Source organism: Ochotona curzoniae, unplaced genomic scaffold (genome assembly GCF_017591425.1).
Source record: "Ochotona curzoniae isolate NIBS_2020 unplaced genomic scaffold, NIBS_Ocur_1.0 scaffold_3223, whole genome shotgun sequence".
Classification (NCBI taxonomy): Eukaryota; Metazoa; Chordata; class Mammalia; order Lagomorpha; family Ochotonidae; genus Ochotona; species Ochotona curzoniae.
Window position 1 is genome coordinate 880,943 of NW_024467108.1, and position 14,133 is coordinate 895,075.

The following is a 14,133-nucleotide window of genomic DNA, read 5'->3' on the forward strand; positions in this document are numbered from 1 at the left end:
GATTTTGACGGGAGGGGAAACCAAGGAAATAACTAAAGGAAGAAATAAGAAAACTTGGGAAAATTCAACTGAAACAGGGGAAAGGACTTTCAAAAACTCGATTAGCAGAGTCCTTTGAGGGGGCCTCTCTGACCCTATCTCCGCTCATGTGCTGTGTCAACCCTCTCCTGCCTGAACCTCGCCCCTGGGTTGACCAGCCTTGCCTTGACCAATAGCCTTGACCACAAAACACTGACCAATAGCCTCCGAGATGAAGTGATACAAGTGGCCAGAGGTCCAGGGAGGAGGAATAAAAGGCCAGTCTTTGAGCAGCTTCACAGACTTGCTTCTGAGATTATCAGCAAGCTCTTAGCCCCAGCACCATGGTTCACTTCACAGCAGAGGAAAAGGCTGCCATTGAACACTCATGGAAACTGGTGAATGTGGAAGATGTGGGAGGAGAAGCCCTTGGAAGGTAGGCTCCGAGGGCCAGTGCATGGATGGGAAGGAGTGAATGTGTACCTTATGTGAGTCTAGTCCCTTTCCCAGGGCTTGTGACGGTGTCTGATATTCCAACTATTACTGTTCCATCCCCATAGGCTGCTGCTCGTCTATCCTTGGACCCAGAGATTCTTTGATAACTTTGGGAACCTGTCATCTGCCTCTGCCATCATGGGGAACCCCAAGGTGAAGGCGCATGGCAAGAAGGTGTTGAGCGCCTTTGGAGAAGCTGTGAAGAACATGGATGATCTCAAAACCGCTTTCGCACACCTGAGTGAGCTGCACTGTGACAAGATGCATGTGGATCCTGAGAACTTCAAGGTGAGTCCCACAAAACCTCAAGCTCTCTTAGCTTCAGCCTAGGTGACAATGTGCATAATTAAACAACGATCCGCCGCAGGGTGTGAGCAATGTGGAGATACTGGGGTCGAGAACGGGCAACCTTCGAGGATTGTGCTAATAGTCACGCAGGACTTTTAGGAGTCTAGAGAGACTTATCTATGCTACACTGGATTTGAGAAGAAATATATTGAGATGAGGAAAATAATTTTTGGTAATTAGAGTTGCAGAAATCACACTATCATTTCTTTTTCCTCCCCCTCTTTTTCTTTTTTTTCTTAAAAGAGTTTAAAACTCTGATGCAAATAGAAAATGATCCTGGAAAAAATAAGTGTGGGTCAGCGTATGTGAGCTCAGTAAGAAACTTGGGTGATGTCGTGTGCATTGCTAAGGATATTCCTGTAATGGCTAAATACTTGTATTAAATACTGCGTATGTCTCATTTCAAACTAAATCCAACAACTCCAGATGAGAAAATATGTATTTTTGAGAAAGAGACAATTGGAACGTTTGATCTGAAGTGCATTTGGAAAGATGTTTGAAGTGTTTTTTCTTTTAATTAGACTTTTCCCCTCAGCTCATAAATGGGGAATTCTGTTAGATGATAGAAATATTTGAATCATGCCCAGAGATTAGTCCACCAAATGGAACAAATATTTATGTGTAACAGCTGGGGGGTGGGAGGAGTAAGACCCAGCTTGGAGTGCAGTTCACTTAGGCTTGAGTTTGAGGAACACTTGATGTTCAGGTGCCTGGACCTGCCTGAACTCTACTAACTATGTTTGTATCTGTCTTCTCTTCTCCACAGCTCCTGGGAAATGTGCTGGTAATTGTTTTGGCAAAGTATTTTGGCAAGGAATTCACTCCCGAGGTGCAGCTTGCCTGGCAGAAGTTGGTGGCTGGAGTGGCCATTGCCTTGGCCCACAAGTATCACTGAACCCCTCTGCCTTTAGGGCAGACTTTCCCCTTCAAATAATAATGAAAATAATAAAACTATTCTACTAAGAAATCGTTTGCGACTCTATTGTGTTTGCTTCTCATGTATTTTCTTTTTTTTCATTTTGCATGAATTTTTCATTTTTCTTTTCTTTTATTTATTATATTTTTGACAATCTTTACATAGTTAATTAGGGTAAAAAGGTACAAGGGCTATAGCAAAGTGGGTAAGACTATTATTTCCCGTATGACTGGCAAGAAATTGTTGTTGAGGGAAATGTGTGAGTTTGGGTTATGTGTGCACACTCTTCACTCTTTGCTTGGGCAGAAGATTTTGATGAGGAAACAAAGGAACAATGCAACAAAAGAGCACAGGGCTGGGAGTTCTGCCAGAGAAACAGAAGATGTGGGAGAGTTCTGATGGGAAAGAGGTGTTTTATGGCATTCAAACTCCACAGAACAGGACAGCGTAGGATGGAGTCAGAGAAGCCTCTGGGGCTGATCTGAGGCAGAGTAGTGAGGGATGCCTGGAACTCAGTGGGAGGAAACTGTTACAGACATTAGGTGGTCTACCTCTAGGCAGGAATTGTAATTCCATTCTACTTTGTGCCACACGCTTCCTACATGCACCTGATTTTCCACAAATTTTAGTGTGAGACTAGACAAGAGGCTGGATATCTTGAACATCATAGCAAGGGATAGCTACTTTCCTAGTTATTTCCTGGTATTTCCAGTACCTCAAATAACTGATCATCCCTTTACTGAAGAAATTTAGGCTTTACGTGTTGAGTTTTGCCAAGGGGAATTAATCTCATCCTCTCAGGACAATGTCTGAGTTTGCACATTGGCTACAGTATTTTAAGGAAGCAGCATCATTGTCAATGTGTAGAGCAATATTCTGATGGGGAAATAAACCATCAGAAGTTCAGAAGCCAGAAAATGTATATAATATGTGATCAATGGGGCAGCGATGTGAGCGTTCAAAGAACTAGGTTCTGTCATCTCTGTGGCAGACAAGCATAGCGTTCCTGGCTATTTCAGTCATCGCAGGCATTATAATAAACCAGTGTGTAGGAACTCTGTCTCTCTGCCTCTCAAATAAATTTTCAAACTCCCATAGTTTAAAGCAATGAATAGCATTATTTGGATAAATGAATATTCCTTTTCCTTTTAAAAATGATGGAGTCATGAATTTGGCAGAGTGGTTAAATATCTCCTTGGCATATCCACATCCCATATTAGAGGGATGGGTCAAAACCTAGATTTTCAGCTCCTGAACTAGCTTCCTGTTAACACACACTCTGGGACGTAGCAGAAGGCAGCTTAGGTAGTCACATCATCACCACCCACATGGGCACTTGATTTGAGCTTCAGACTCCTGACTTGAACCTGGCCCAGCTCTGCTATGCTATTTTGGGAGTTAACAAACAAAGCATGCGTGTGTCTCCTTCCCTGTGTTTTTAATTTTCAGGTTAAAAATGAAATAATAAAATAAAAATTATATGATAAAACAGATGTTTGTGATGATGCTCTAACGTTGAAGTGATGATATATTAAGTGTAAATGGAGGCACTAAACTTGAAACAATTAAAATTGTGAAATGGTATGAGCGAGAAAGAATTCAGAAACCCTGAAAAGTGACTGTCTAAATGCAGTTGAAGCAGCATTTAGAAGAAGCTGCAGGAGTCTCTGTTTAGTTAATAAGACAGGAGGACATTCACTGACCTGCAGAGTGGTGAATGCCCAAGTCAGGAGGGAGGACAGTCTGTTCACAGTGTTGGGGAAAAGCTTTACCCCGGAAGGGGTACCACAGAAGGGTAGTGCCCTGAACTGTTATATCCCACCACAGCAAGGGGTGTGAGAGCGCCTTACCTCCTGTTTCTCTGACTCTCAGCAGGACTCCTCTGGGCCTGAGTCAGATGCTTTCTTCTTGCTTATGTAACAAAGCTACAATTTTTCCTTTACAACTTGCTCTCAGACAAGGTACTGAGAGATCAGAGAGAGAGAGAGATCAGAAATAATCCTGCTTGCTGTGATAAACTAGTTTCTGGAAGCTTAGTGGTTACCAAACATATTTTATATTTTTAAAAAGATTTATTTGAAGCATTTATTTATCTGCAAGGCACAGAGGAGGAAGGAGAAAGAGTTCCATTCATTGTTTCATTCCTCAAACGGCAGAGCAGTAAGGACTGGGCCAGGCTGAAACCAAGAACCAGGATCTTCATTTGGGTCTCCCGCATGGATGGCAGGGAGCTGAATTGGAAGCAGAACAGCAGAGACTCAATATTTCATTCCTACATGGTACAGCCTGTGCTGTAAGCAGTGCCTTCCCCTGCTGTGCCAGGATTCTGACCCAATGCATGCATTAGTAATAGAACTCAAAGACAATGATCCAATACTCAGTTGTTATCTAACACACTCAGTTCAAACTCACACTGCTTCCAAACTGCTGGTAAAATCTAATCATTTTTGAGAACTTTAGGAAAGGTGATTTAAAAACACTCACACCTCAGACGCACTCATGCAGGATCTGACTCATGCCCAGTAGATTTTAAATTCTTTACTTTTCTGATTTTAACCCACACTTTAAGCTAAGCCTATAGTTTGTTTTAATGAGCATATGAGACATGAGCAGCATCATGGATGGGGAGACAGAATAAAGGAGCGCCCCTGATAGGATCACCTAACACGATTGGCTGGTGTGGCCAAAATCCTGGCTCCCAAGAACCACTGAGGTCTTGATGTGTTCGTCTAAGGCTGTTCCATGGAAAACCCTATACCGTAAACTTCATTTTCAAAAACAATGAAATTGTGCCACATATAAAATCAGAAGAACTTTCAGAATCTTCTAAGGAACATAGTTTGCTTTAAATATGTTTCTTATTCCTGTCAATTAATTTTGGACTTGTATACATGAATGGAGCCACATCAATGTGCTCCTGTAAGGATTCTGCCTTTACTGCTGGGATCCGCTGACAATGCCTCACAGTTTGCTGACTTCACCACTGTGTGAGGGCAATAAGGTCTTTTATATTATCACAGGTAAGCATTGCTGTCTTTCTGCGGTGACAGCAGAGGTCAAGGGCATGGGAAGTCATAGGGGAGGTCTTTATGCAAGTGCCAATCTATACTGATAAGGTCAGATTTGTTATCTCAACAACTTGGCTTAACTGAAAAATAGAAACATTGTCTTATTATTCTTTATTAAGACTGATCAATTATCTGTGAAAAAAAATTCCTGTAAAGGACATTCCAAGTATCCCCAGGATAGCTTCTTTCACACATACACGCATGAGTTCTGATAGTACAGGTAAAAAAGAGGATCTTTAAAATAGTCTCCAGGTGAATGATAAAATGAATATAAGGTTAAATTTAACAAAATGGAAACCAAAATCTAAACCTAAAGCCAAGTTTTTTAATGAAATCTTTGCAAGACCTCTTTCCCAGAATTCAACATTTGAAATATCTTCATAGATGTAAATTAGGTATTGCAAGAAGAACAAACATAAAGAGAAAACATTTAAATTCTGCCCCAGTTACCTCTACAATCACATTCTGAAATACGATTCTTGCCTAAATCTGCAGTCAGAGAAGAACCAGGCCTTTGCCTTTGTTACAACAATCCACCAGCAGCTCAGGAACAAATCTCACGCTTATCATTGTCACACATATGAGAAGGCCTGGTTCTTCTCTGACTGCAAACGTAGGTGAGAATCAATAGACGATTTCTTTTCTGCCAGTAAATCCAGCAGCTCTTTTGTAATCTGAGTTTCATAGTGCTCTTACTTGAAAAGACAGAATTCTGCAAGGTACATGCTATCAGAGAGCATTCTAGCCATTGGCGTGCCAGAGTCCTGAAAAGGTTCTAACGTAAGGAAAACATGGGAAGAGAAAGAAGTTAGGCTGTGTCCATCACAAAAGGACATGCCAGTTTAGGGACGATGAGGAGATAGGGATGACAGGCGGTGGGCAAATGACCAGCAGGGTCTCAGGGAGAACTGAAATGTTATTCAGAGCTCAGAAATGCTTTCTCCTTTGCTTTGTGCATTGTACTTGTAAAATAATGACAAACAAAACTTCAGAGATGCCTTTTAGCTTGAGAGTTAATCGCTTCTCATATGTATAGAAAAGATGGAAAGGACGTGGATATTGGAAAAAGTTAAAAAGATGGAATAGCTAGTTTCTGCAAAAACAATAACTAGGTAGGAGTAATGGAACTCACGTAAATAATTATGATTTAGTGAAATGATTCTAAGACACAAATTCTTGAAGTTTAGGAAAAATGAAACAGGGCCCAGTGGTGTGGCATAGTGGCTAAAGTTCTCACCTTGAACGCTCTGGGATCCCATATGGGCGCTGGTTCTAATCCCGGCAGCTCCACTTCTCACCTAGCGCCCTGCTTGTGGCCTGGGAAAGCAGTTGAGGATAGCCCAATATTTTGGAATCCGGTAACCGTGTGGGAGAGCTGGACGAAGTTATTGGTTCCTGGCTCCGGATCGGCAGAGACCGGCCATTGCACTCACTTGGGGAGACGGAAGATCTTCCTTTCTATATCTCCTCCTATCTGTATATCTGACTTTGTAATAAAAATAAATAAATCTTTTTTTAAAAAAGGAAAAATAAAACAATCTCAGCCCAGAATTGTAATGTCTTGTCATGTTTTTACCACTAACGGCAAGGCACAGAGAAGCTTCTCTTTCCCCGAGACTCCTAGATCATCCAGGCAGAAATGCTTACATGTGTTGTGAGAATCCCACTGGAAAACATTGAGTGGCCCAGTGTTAAAACTCTGGGGTTTGGACACATTTGTGTTTTTACTGCACTGACAGCTGTGTGTGTTTCCATTTCTTTTTCAGGAAACTTAGTAGCATAAGGGCTGCATTGGACAAACTTGATTTAGAAGTATTCTTTTCCAAACATCATTTAGCTAGTCATATTATCAAAACAGGTCAGCGCATGAATGAAATAATATTTAACTTTTAACTGTGAGAATATGATCCAAAGAGGAAGAAGATGTATATAAAAAAAAGATGACTCGGGTTTCATTGTGTTTTGAATTAGTTTGTATATTCTGGAGACACAGGGAACATTCATGCTGCCTCTTAAGTGGGCCCTTAATGTGCAAATCTTTGTATCATGCTGTGCTGAATTCCTCATTTGTGTAATAAAAGGTGGAACTAATTTCTACTAGGGTTATAAGGCTGTCATCACAAAATGAATGTAAATAAGTTTGGCAAGAGGAACGCTTTTTTTTTCTTTTCTTTTTCTTTCTTGCTTTTTTTTTTTTTTTTGGTAGCAGTTAGTACTGCTGGAATGGATCCAAGAGATACACAGAGAAAGGGTTGAAGTCTGAAATCAGACTCCTAAGCCAGTGCCAGAACTGCCAATGACAGGAGTGCTGCGGTATTGGCCAGCTTATCACACTAGCCAATACTAGATGCTATGGTGCTCCTGACTCCTGAGGAGAAGGCTGCGGTCACTGCTCTGTGGAATAAGGTGGATGTTGAAGACATTGGTGGGGAAGCCCTGAAAAGGTTGGTATCTGTTACAAGGGAACATAAGGAGGTGGATGGAAGCTGGGGTCTGGAGGTATAGACATCTCCAGGGTCTCTGCCAGACCCCAACTCCCTCTATTCTCTGCATTGTTTTCATTCATTCAGACTCCTGATAGTCTACCCATGGACTCAGAGATTCTTTATGACCTTCGGGGATCTGTCTTCCCCATCTGCTATTTTGACCAATCCTAAGGTGACGATTCATGGTAAGAAAGTGCTAGGTGCCTTCACTCAGAGTCTGAACCACCTGGACAACCTCAATGACACTTTTGCTCAGCTGAGTGAGCTGCACTGTGACAAGCTGCATGTGGACCCTGAGAACTTCATGGTAAATCTAGGAGATGTTCACTTTTTCATTTTACTTTCATTACCTTGTCTGGTTCTTTTACTAACTTGTATTCTCCCATAAACTTCCCTACTTCCTTATGTTTTATTATTTAATGCCTTGCAAAATTTTTCAATCATTTTTTTCATATTTTTTCTTACAAGTTTGCTTTTATGTGAGCTTCTTCACTAATATACTATAGTCTGCCACTCTCTCAAGCTCTCCTTTTCTTAAATATTTTCCTCCAATCACTATCCTAATTTTGCATTTGCTATTTTTTATCTGCTAATTCTGCATATGAGATCGGAGAGACTCTCCAAGAGAGGAAAAGCAAGATACTTTCTGTAGATTAAAAATCATTTGGAAAGTGCAGAATGCTTGAAATTTTATTAATTCTTATCAAGAAAGGCGATTATGTGAGGACAAAAGAGCTCATGCTGTAGACTGGAAAGTATAACTGCTATTTGATTGACTAATAGTAAATATGACAAATATATGCATACATTTCATGCATAATCATACATGATAGAAATAACCCAACGATCTTCTAGGGCTAGGATGTGGGAATACAATGGATATTGTTGTGATTTCTCAGAACAGAAGCTTGGTTTCTCAGTTAACCATACACATGCATGTCTCCCCACTTGTATACCACAGCGACTGGGTAATATGCTGATGATTGTGCTGGCCCGCCACTTTGGCAAGGACGTCACCCCACAGATGCAAGATGCTTTACAGAAACTGTTTGCTGGTGTGGCCATGGCCATGGCTGACAAATACCACTGAGATCTTGACTTGCTCCCAACTGATTCTGTCTCATGCAAGATAATTTTTCTCCGACTTCATCTTTTGAATTTGATAAAGTAATTTCCACCCAGGGATATGGGCCTAATAAAAGATCATTTGTCTCAACTTTATGGTTCATTGAATTTTTTTTTTTTTTTCAGTTGTGGGCAGGTGGTGGGGAAGTGTCCCTGCTGGTTTAAGGATACGAATTCTTGTTTCTTACACAAATGAGTCAAGAAAATGGGAAAAGGAAGTAGGTCATACATTTACACCATCATTTGTACTTCTATAGCCAAGACATGGCGAGGCTCCTGTATTGCAGAGGCTTCAAGGGAGACCTTAAATTTAAGATATGGCCTTATAGACACTTCCAAAAATTACTGAGAAAATGATGTGCTTGGAATATGACAATTGCTCAAAATTATGATGTTTCATTCTACCCAATACCTATACACTGTAGCACATTTGATTATCTTTGACCAAGAATTCTTGCTCTACCGAATAATCTTTCTATTTTGCTGGTTCTAATATCTGTTCAAAGTAATTTCTCTTTATTCACTCCTCCACTTCTGGTAAAATTTAGAGTTCACACATGACTGATGAGTTCTCTTCGACCAAGCGTCAGCAAGAACGTCTTCTTCTTAACACTTAAAAAAAACCATTACTTATCTATTTGAAAATTAGTCTTACACAGAGAGTGAGAGACATACAAAGAGGAAGGGAAAGGAAGAGAAATCTTCCACACATTTGTTTACCCTCCAGATAGCCAGGATGAAGTCAGGAGCCAGGATCTTTATCTGGCTGTCACACATGCCCAATTTCTGCTGCTTTTTCCAGGTCAGTAGCTGGATGAGAGGTGGAGTAGTGAGGACACACACCGTTGCCCATAAAGAATGCCAATATCATGGCTGGTACCTTTACCTGCCACACCTCAGTGTTCACACCACTCCACCACCCCAGTAAACTTTGTAATATTGCCCAGGAAATTCTTTGCCAATTCTCCCCATATGTCCATTTTTTACAACACTTCTTATATCAGACACACACAACATGTTTGATAAGCATTTCTGTTCAGTCTGCATTATTGTTCAGGCCTACTGTGTGTATATTAAACTCTATAGGCAACAAGTGGAAGTTTATTTAATGGAATTTCAATAAATGAAAGAATAATTATCCCTTGTTTTTGGACTCCTTGAGGAATATATGAATGTATTACATCATTACAGAATTTCTTTTATATAAAATGAGGAAGCAAGCAGAAAAAGTAAGGCACTATATGGATCATTTTTTAAAAATATTCATTCTTAATTTTCATTGGAAGCAGATTTACAGAGAGATGAAGAGACAGAGAGAAAGATCTTCCATCTGCTGGTTGACTCCCCAAGTGGCCACAAGGCTAGAGCTGAGCCAATCTGAAGCCAAGAGTCAGGAGCTCCTTCACACTCTCCCATGTGGGTGCAGGGTCCCAAGACTGCAGCCATCCCTGACTACTTTCCCAGACCACAGCAGGGAGCTGGATGGGAAGCAGAGCAGCTGGGACATGAGCCGGCACTCATATGGGAATCCCAGCAGCACATGCAGGGTGAGGATTTGGCCGTTAGGCTACTGCATCAGTGCCTATACAAAACATTATTTTGTGGCATAATTAAAAACAATAATTTTTTTCTTTCCCAAAGTAATTTTTATTTGCATGGTTAGAATAATTTTTAGAATGCTCTAACCTGTATGCATTTTTAAAATTAACTTACTATAACTATTTTTTTGAAAGGCAGAGTTTAATAGAAAAAAGAGGCTGAGAGAGAGAGAGAAAGAGCGCAAAATCTTCAGTCTCTAGGTTCACTCCCTAAATGACCTCAATATCCAGAGCTGAGTCAATCTGAGTCCAGGAGAGAGGAGCACCTTCCAGGTCTCTTGTTGCCTTCCTAGGCCATTAACAGGGAACTAAAACACAAGTAGAACCACTGGGACTCTACTTCATGTGGAATGCTGGCATCACAGGTGGAAGCTTGGCCTGTCACCCCAGGCCACTAACCCATGTTTGGGTTTACATATACTACTTACATATACTTTACATATACTACATGTGCTGATCAATTAACTTGCGCCTACTTGAACACTTCAATGGGAGCTGGAGCTTTTTGTCGTGTAAATGTGACCCCACTAGAACTCTAGCATTCTAGACTACCAGCATTCACCAAATGCCACTGTCCAGGGCTTTTCGGTTATTCTTGTTGTTTTAATCCTTTTTTTTTAAACTCACGTGATTGTACATAGTAAACATGAAGAAGTTTTTATATATAAATTTGTTAAGGACTACAGACTCGGGATAGAGGTTTGACAGAATGGTTAAAATACCAATTGGCATGATCCCAGTATTTTGGGTTGGAGCTGTGGCTCTGGGTCCTGTTTCCAGGTTTTGATAATGCAGCTCCAGGGAGGCTACAGGGACAGCTCAAGAGACTGTGATATTGCATCAGGTTCCCAGCTCACAGCTCTGCTGCTGTTCATGGGGGGTGTGAACCAGTTGATGGAGAGGCACCAAAACGATTGTTCAAGACCCACAGAGTCACATCTCTGAAACATAGCTATTCCAGGGCAATCAGAAAGAATACGTTTTTCCCCTTGAGCTTAGAAAACCCCTCCCAAGGTTCAGGTACACTGGATTTTCCTTGAAGAAGAGCCAGGCTGAGCAGAGTGGCTCTCTCCTCTCCCCTCCAAGGCAAGTTCTTGTCCATCACTCTCTCTCTGTATTCTGAAGAGTGGAAATCTGGCAACCATATTCCTTTGCCTGCTGTGCTCAAGGTTCCCCCTTGACCAGATACTGTGAGTGACGTCCACACCAACTAGCACCAAAACATCTGGCAGTCTTGTGCTGTCAGTGAATTTACAGTTCAGCAGGTCAAGGCTGAGGCAGAGCTGTGAAGATTCCAGGATCCTGGCTGCAGCCAGACCAGCCCCGACCAGTACATCATTCTCAGTTGCAAACCCGAGAATGGAAGGTCTCTCTCCGTGTGTCTCTGCCTCTTCCTTGCTCTGTAAATATGAGTTTCAAATAACTAAAGTTTTGAAAAAAACATTAAAGAATCCCTGCATTCTAGCTAAAGTACATCTAAGTTAACTTTATTATTCTTTGTGTGATACATGACTGTTCCCTAATAAATGAAGTTGCTTTTTCCATAATTTCATAACTGTTTGTGCATGTGTGCCTTATTTCTGTAAGTTTTGATCTTCTTAGTATCATTAAATTTCATTTAAGCTGAGAAGACACTAAGCTGAAATACCATGCATCTGAGCAACAGGGCTGTAGTGAGTAGCTAGACTATGTTCAGCCCAGGAAGACAGAGAATAGTTTGTGGAAATGTTACACTTAGAAATTGAAAGTAGAACACCAAATCACACACGGTGAGTGTCATTCTTGCAACCTGTAACTTCACATTCCTACAGATGAAGATCACGGTTCTTCAATCAGAGCTTAACGCTTGTGAGCGTAGTGGGATGAGGCCCATCCTTGCTCAGAACAAGAGATCAGGAAAATTCACCAGATTAGAACAAAGGAAGTGAATTTATGCCTCTCTGCCTTTTTCTTTTCTTTTCTTTTCCTTCCCTTTTCTTTTCTTTTCTTCTCTTCTCTTCTCTTTTCTTTCCTTTTCCTTTCTTTTCTTCTCTTCTCTTTTCTTTTTGAGACCATTGTATGTGAGTGTGTGTGTGTGTGTGTGTGTGTGTGTGTGTGTGTGTGTGTGTGTGTGTGTGTTGAGCTCCTGGAGCTGGAGATGAAGCTGAGCAGATACAACCTAGCATCCCTCATAGAGCAGAAGCAAGCTCACACTGGGGAGGGCAGCAGTGAGTCTTAGTGGCTTTCTGGGACATCATTTGTATGGGCTAAATCTGAGAATGAGACCCTGGACATAAACACAGTGATCACTATTTATCCTTTCTCATAACTGCAAGAACATTTGATAGCCTTGCAGCTTGCATGTTATTTCTACAGGGTTATATGTAATAGAAAAGTCTGTTCACATTGTATTCATGGTACGTAGCAACTGTCAAAGCAGCAAACCCCTCCCTGAACCCAGGATGGCAGCACTGGCTGCTGGTACCAGCACAAGAGAATGTCCAGCTTCTGGTCATTAAGGAGCAAAGCAAAATATAAATTAAGAAGACCATTCTGAGCATGAGAAATGGTAATGGACGTCTTTAAGAAGTTACTAATTTTTGCTGATCAAGAGTGCAAAGTTGTAGTTTTAGCAGTTCTGCTCTTTACACAAAATTGAAGCATTTCCTGTGTTGTTTGAAATTTTTCTGTGAAATAGAATTCCAACAAAGCATGTATGCAAACTTCCCAGAATGCCTTCTTTCACCTAGTCTTCCTGACATCAGATACCACAGATATAAGAGGATCTTTAAAATAGCCTCCTAGCAAAGAATCAAATCTGTTAAATGTAATAAAATAAAAAGCAAAATCTAAAGCTTAAGCCAAGCTCAAAAAGAAAATTGAAACATTTGGAAGAACTCTCTCATCAAAATTCAACCTGTAAATTATCTTCTTAGGTGTAAATTCTTCTGACTTGTAGAGAGGAATGCATATGCAGAGAATATATTTAAATTGTTTCTTTAACTCCTGTGATCATATCCTAAGCACATAGTTCTCATCTCTGTCTCAATAGCCAGAGAAGAACCAGGCCTGCCCCTGTGTGAGACAGTGATCAGCATGGGATTTGTTCTTGAGTACCTCATGGGAATCCTGGCAGGCTAAACTTGTGAGGAATCACTTATTTATTCAGCAGTGACGGAGAAAGTAATCTGGATAATGGAGCAATTAAAGTGGATACCTGTGAGTATTCTTAGGACAATTAAAAACAGAGAACCAGTTTTTGCTTTTTCTTGTTAATCAGAAAGTCTTTGTGTAACTGGAGTTTGAGAGAAAGGACAGGAGCACTCTGTCAGATATTTGTTGTCAATAATGCCTACAAGGAAAGGCCATTCTGGACACTGGGTGACTGAATTCAGATACAGGTCCATGGTAAGTAACAGCTTGGCTCCCTCCATCCTAAAAGGAAAAGGAGATTTAGGGAGGGGGATGCTGGCAAGTTGGGGGAGTGACCAGCAGGCCAGTGGGAATGCTGAGATGCTCGATGAGCCCAGTAATGCTTGTTCCTTTGCTTTTTTCCAGATTTTTTTAAAACAGAGATAAGCAAAATTCTACCCTTCAGAAGTCTCTCCTAGCCCCAGAAGGTAATCATGTATCACAAGGGGGGAAAGATACAAGAGCTGTGAAGACAGAAGGGTGAGCTTTACCAAAGCAGTCAGGTTAAACATAGCATACAGAGAAAAGAGAGACGCTGGGACATCTTGTTCAAAGCAGTGTTTCTAAAACAGCCTTCTTAGTGGCTGAGGAAAAAGTAAACTTGGCTCAGGCTGTAAATGTCTTCTTACGTTCCTTCTTCCCAACACTTTCTTAAATTGCACAGGGAGAATCAGGATGTCACATCAGAAACTGTTGTGTCCTCCAGTAATACAATTCTGGCAAGTAGCTGAATTTTAGTTTTTTTCCCTGTCTTGGAAGGTCTGCAGTTTCATGTCTACATTTCTATACAGAGTAACACTCCATAGAACAAATTTTATTCATATTTATTCTGTATTTTGAAGTTCATTTATCTGGTTAGATAATTAAATAGGACATTAACAGCAACAACAAACAAACAATAGATAAGC

The 14,133-nt window shown here is 40.9% G+C and overlaps 2 protein-coding genes and 1 long non-coding RNA gene across 3 annotated transcripts; all 3 read left to right on the forward strand.

Annotated features, from left to right (window-relative positions):
* The first annotated feature begins 333 nt into the window (after positions 1-333).
* On the forward strand, positions 334-1,821 carry LOC121145381 (hemoglobin subunit gamma). Its single transcript, XM_040964180.1, has 3 exons — positions 334-454; positions 579-801; positions 1,628-1,821. The coding sequence occupies exons 1-3, from the start codon at positions 363-365 to the stop codon at positions 1,754-1,756; spliced, it is 444 nt and encodes a 147-aa protein (XP_040820114.1). The 5' UTR covers positions 334-362; the 3' UTR covers positions 1,757-1,821.
* Positions 1,822-7,108: 5,287 nt separating this feature from the next.
* On the forward strand, positions 7,109-8,547 carry LOC121145380 (hemoglobin subunit beta-like). Its single transcript, XM_040964179.1, has 3 exons — positions 7,109-7,289; positions 7,416-7,638; positions 8,293-8,547. The coding sequence occupies exons 1-3, from the start codon at positions 7,198-7,200 to the stop codon at positions 8,419-8,421; spliced, it is 444 nt and encodes a 147-aa protein (XP_040820113.1). The 5' UTR covers positions 7,109-7,197; the 3' UTR covers positions 8,422-8,547.
* A 4,709-nt stretch (positions 8,548-13,256) lies between these two features.
* LOC121145384 lies at positions 13,257-13,967 on the forward strand. Its single transcript, XR_005882011.1, has 3 exons — positions 13,257-13,441; positions 13,592-13,653; positions 13,890-13,967. It is a non-coding gene; the product is annotated as an uncharacterized LOC121145384 (long non-coding RNA).
* Positions 13,968-14,133: the final 166 nt, after the last annotated feature.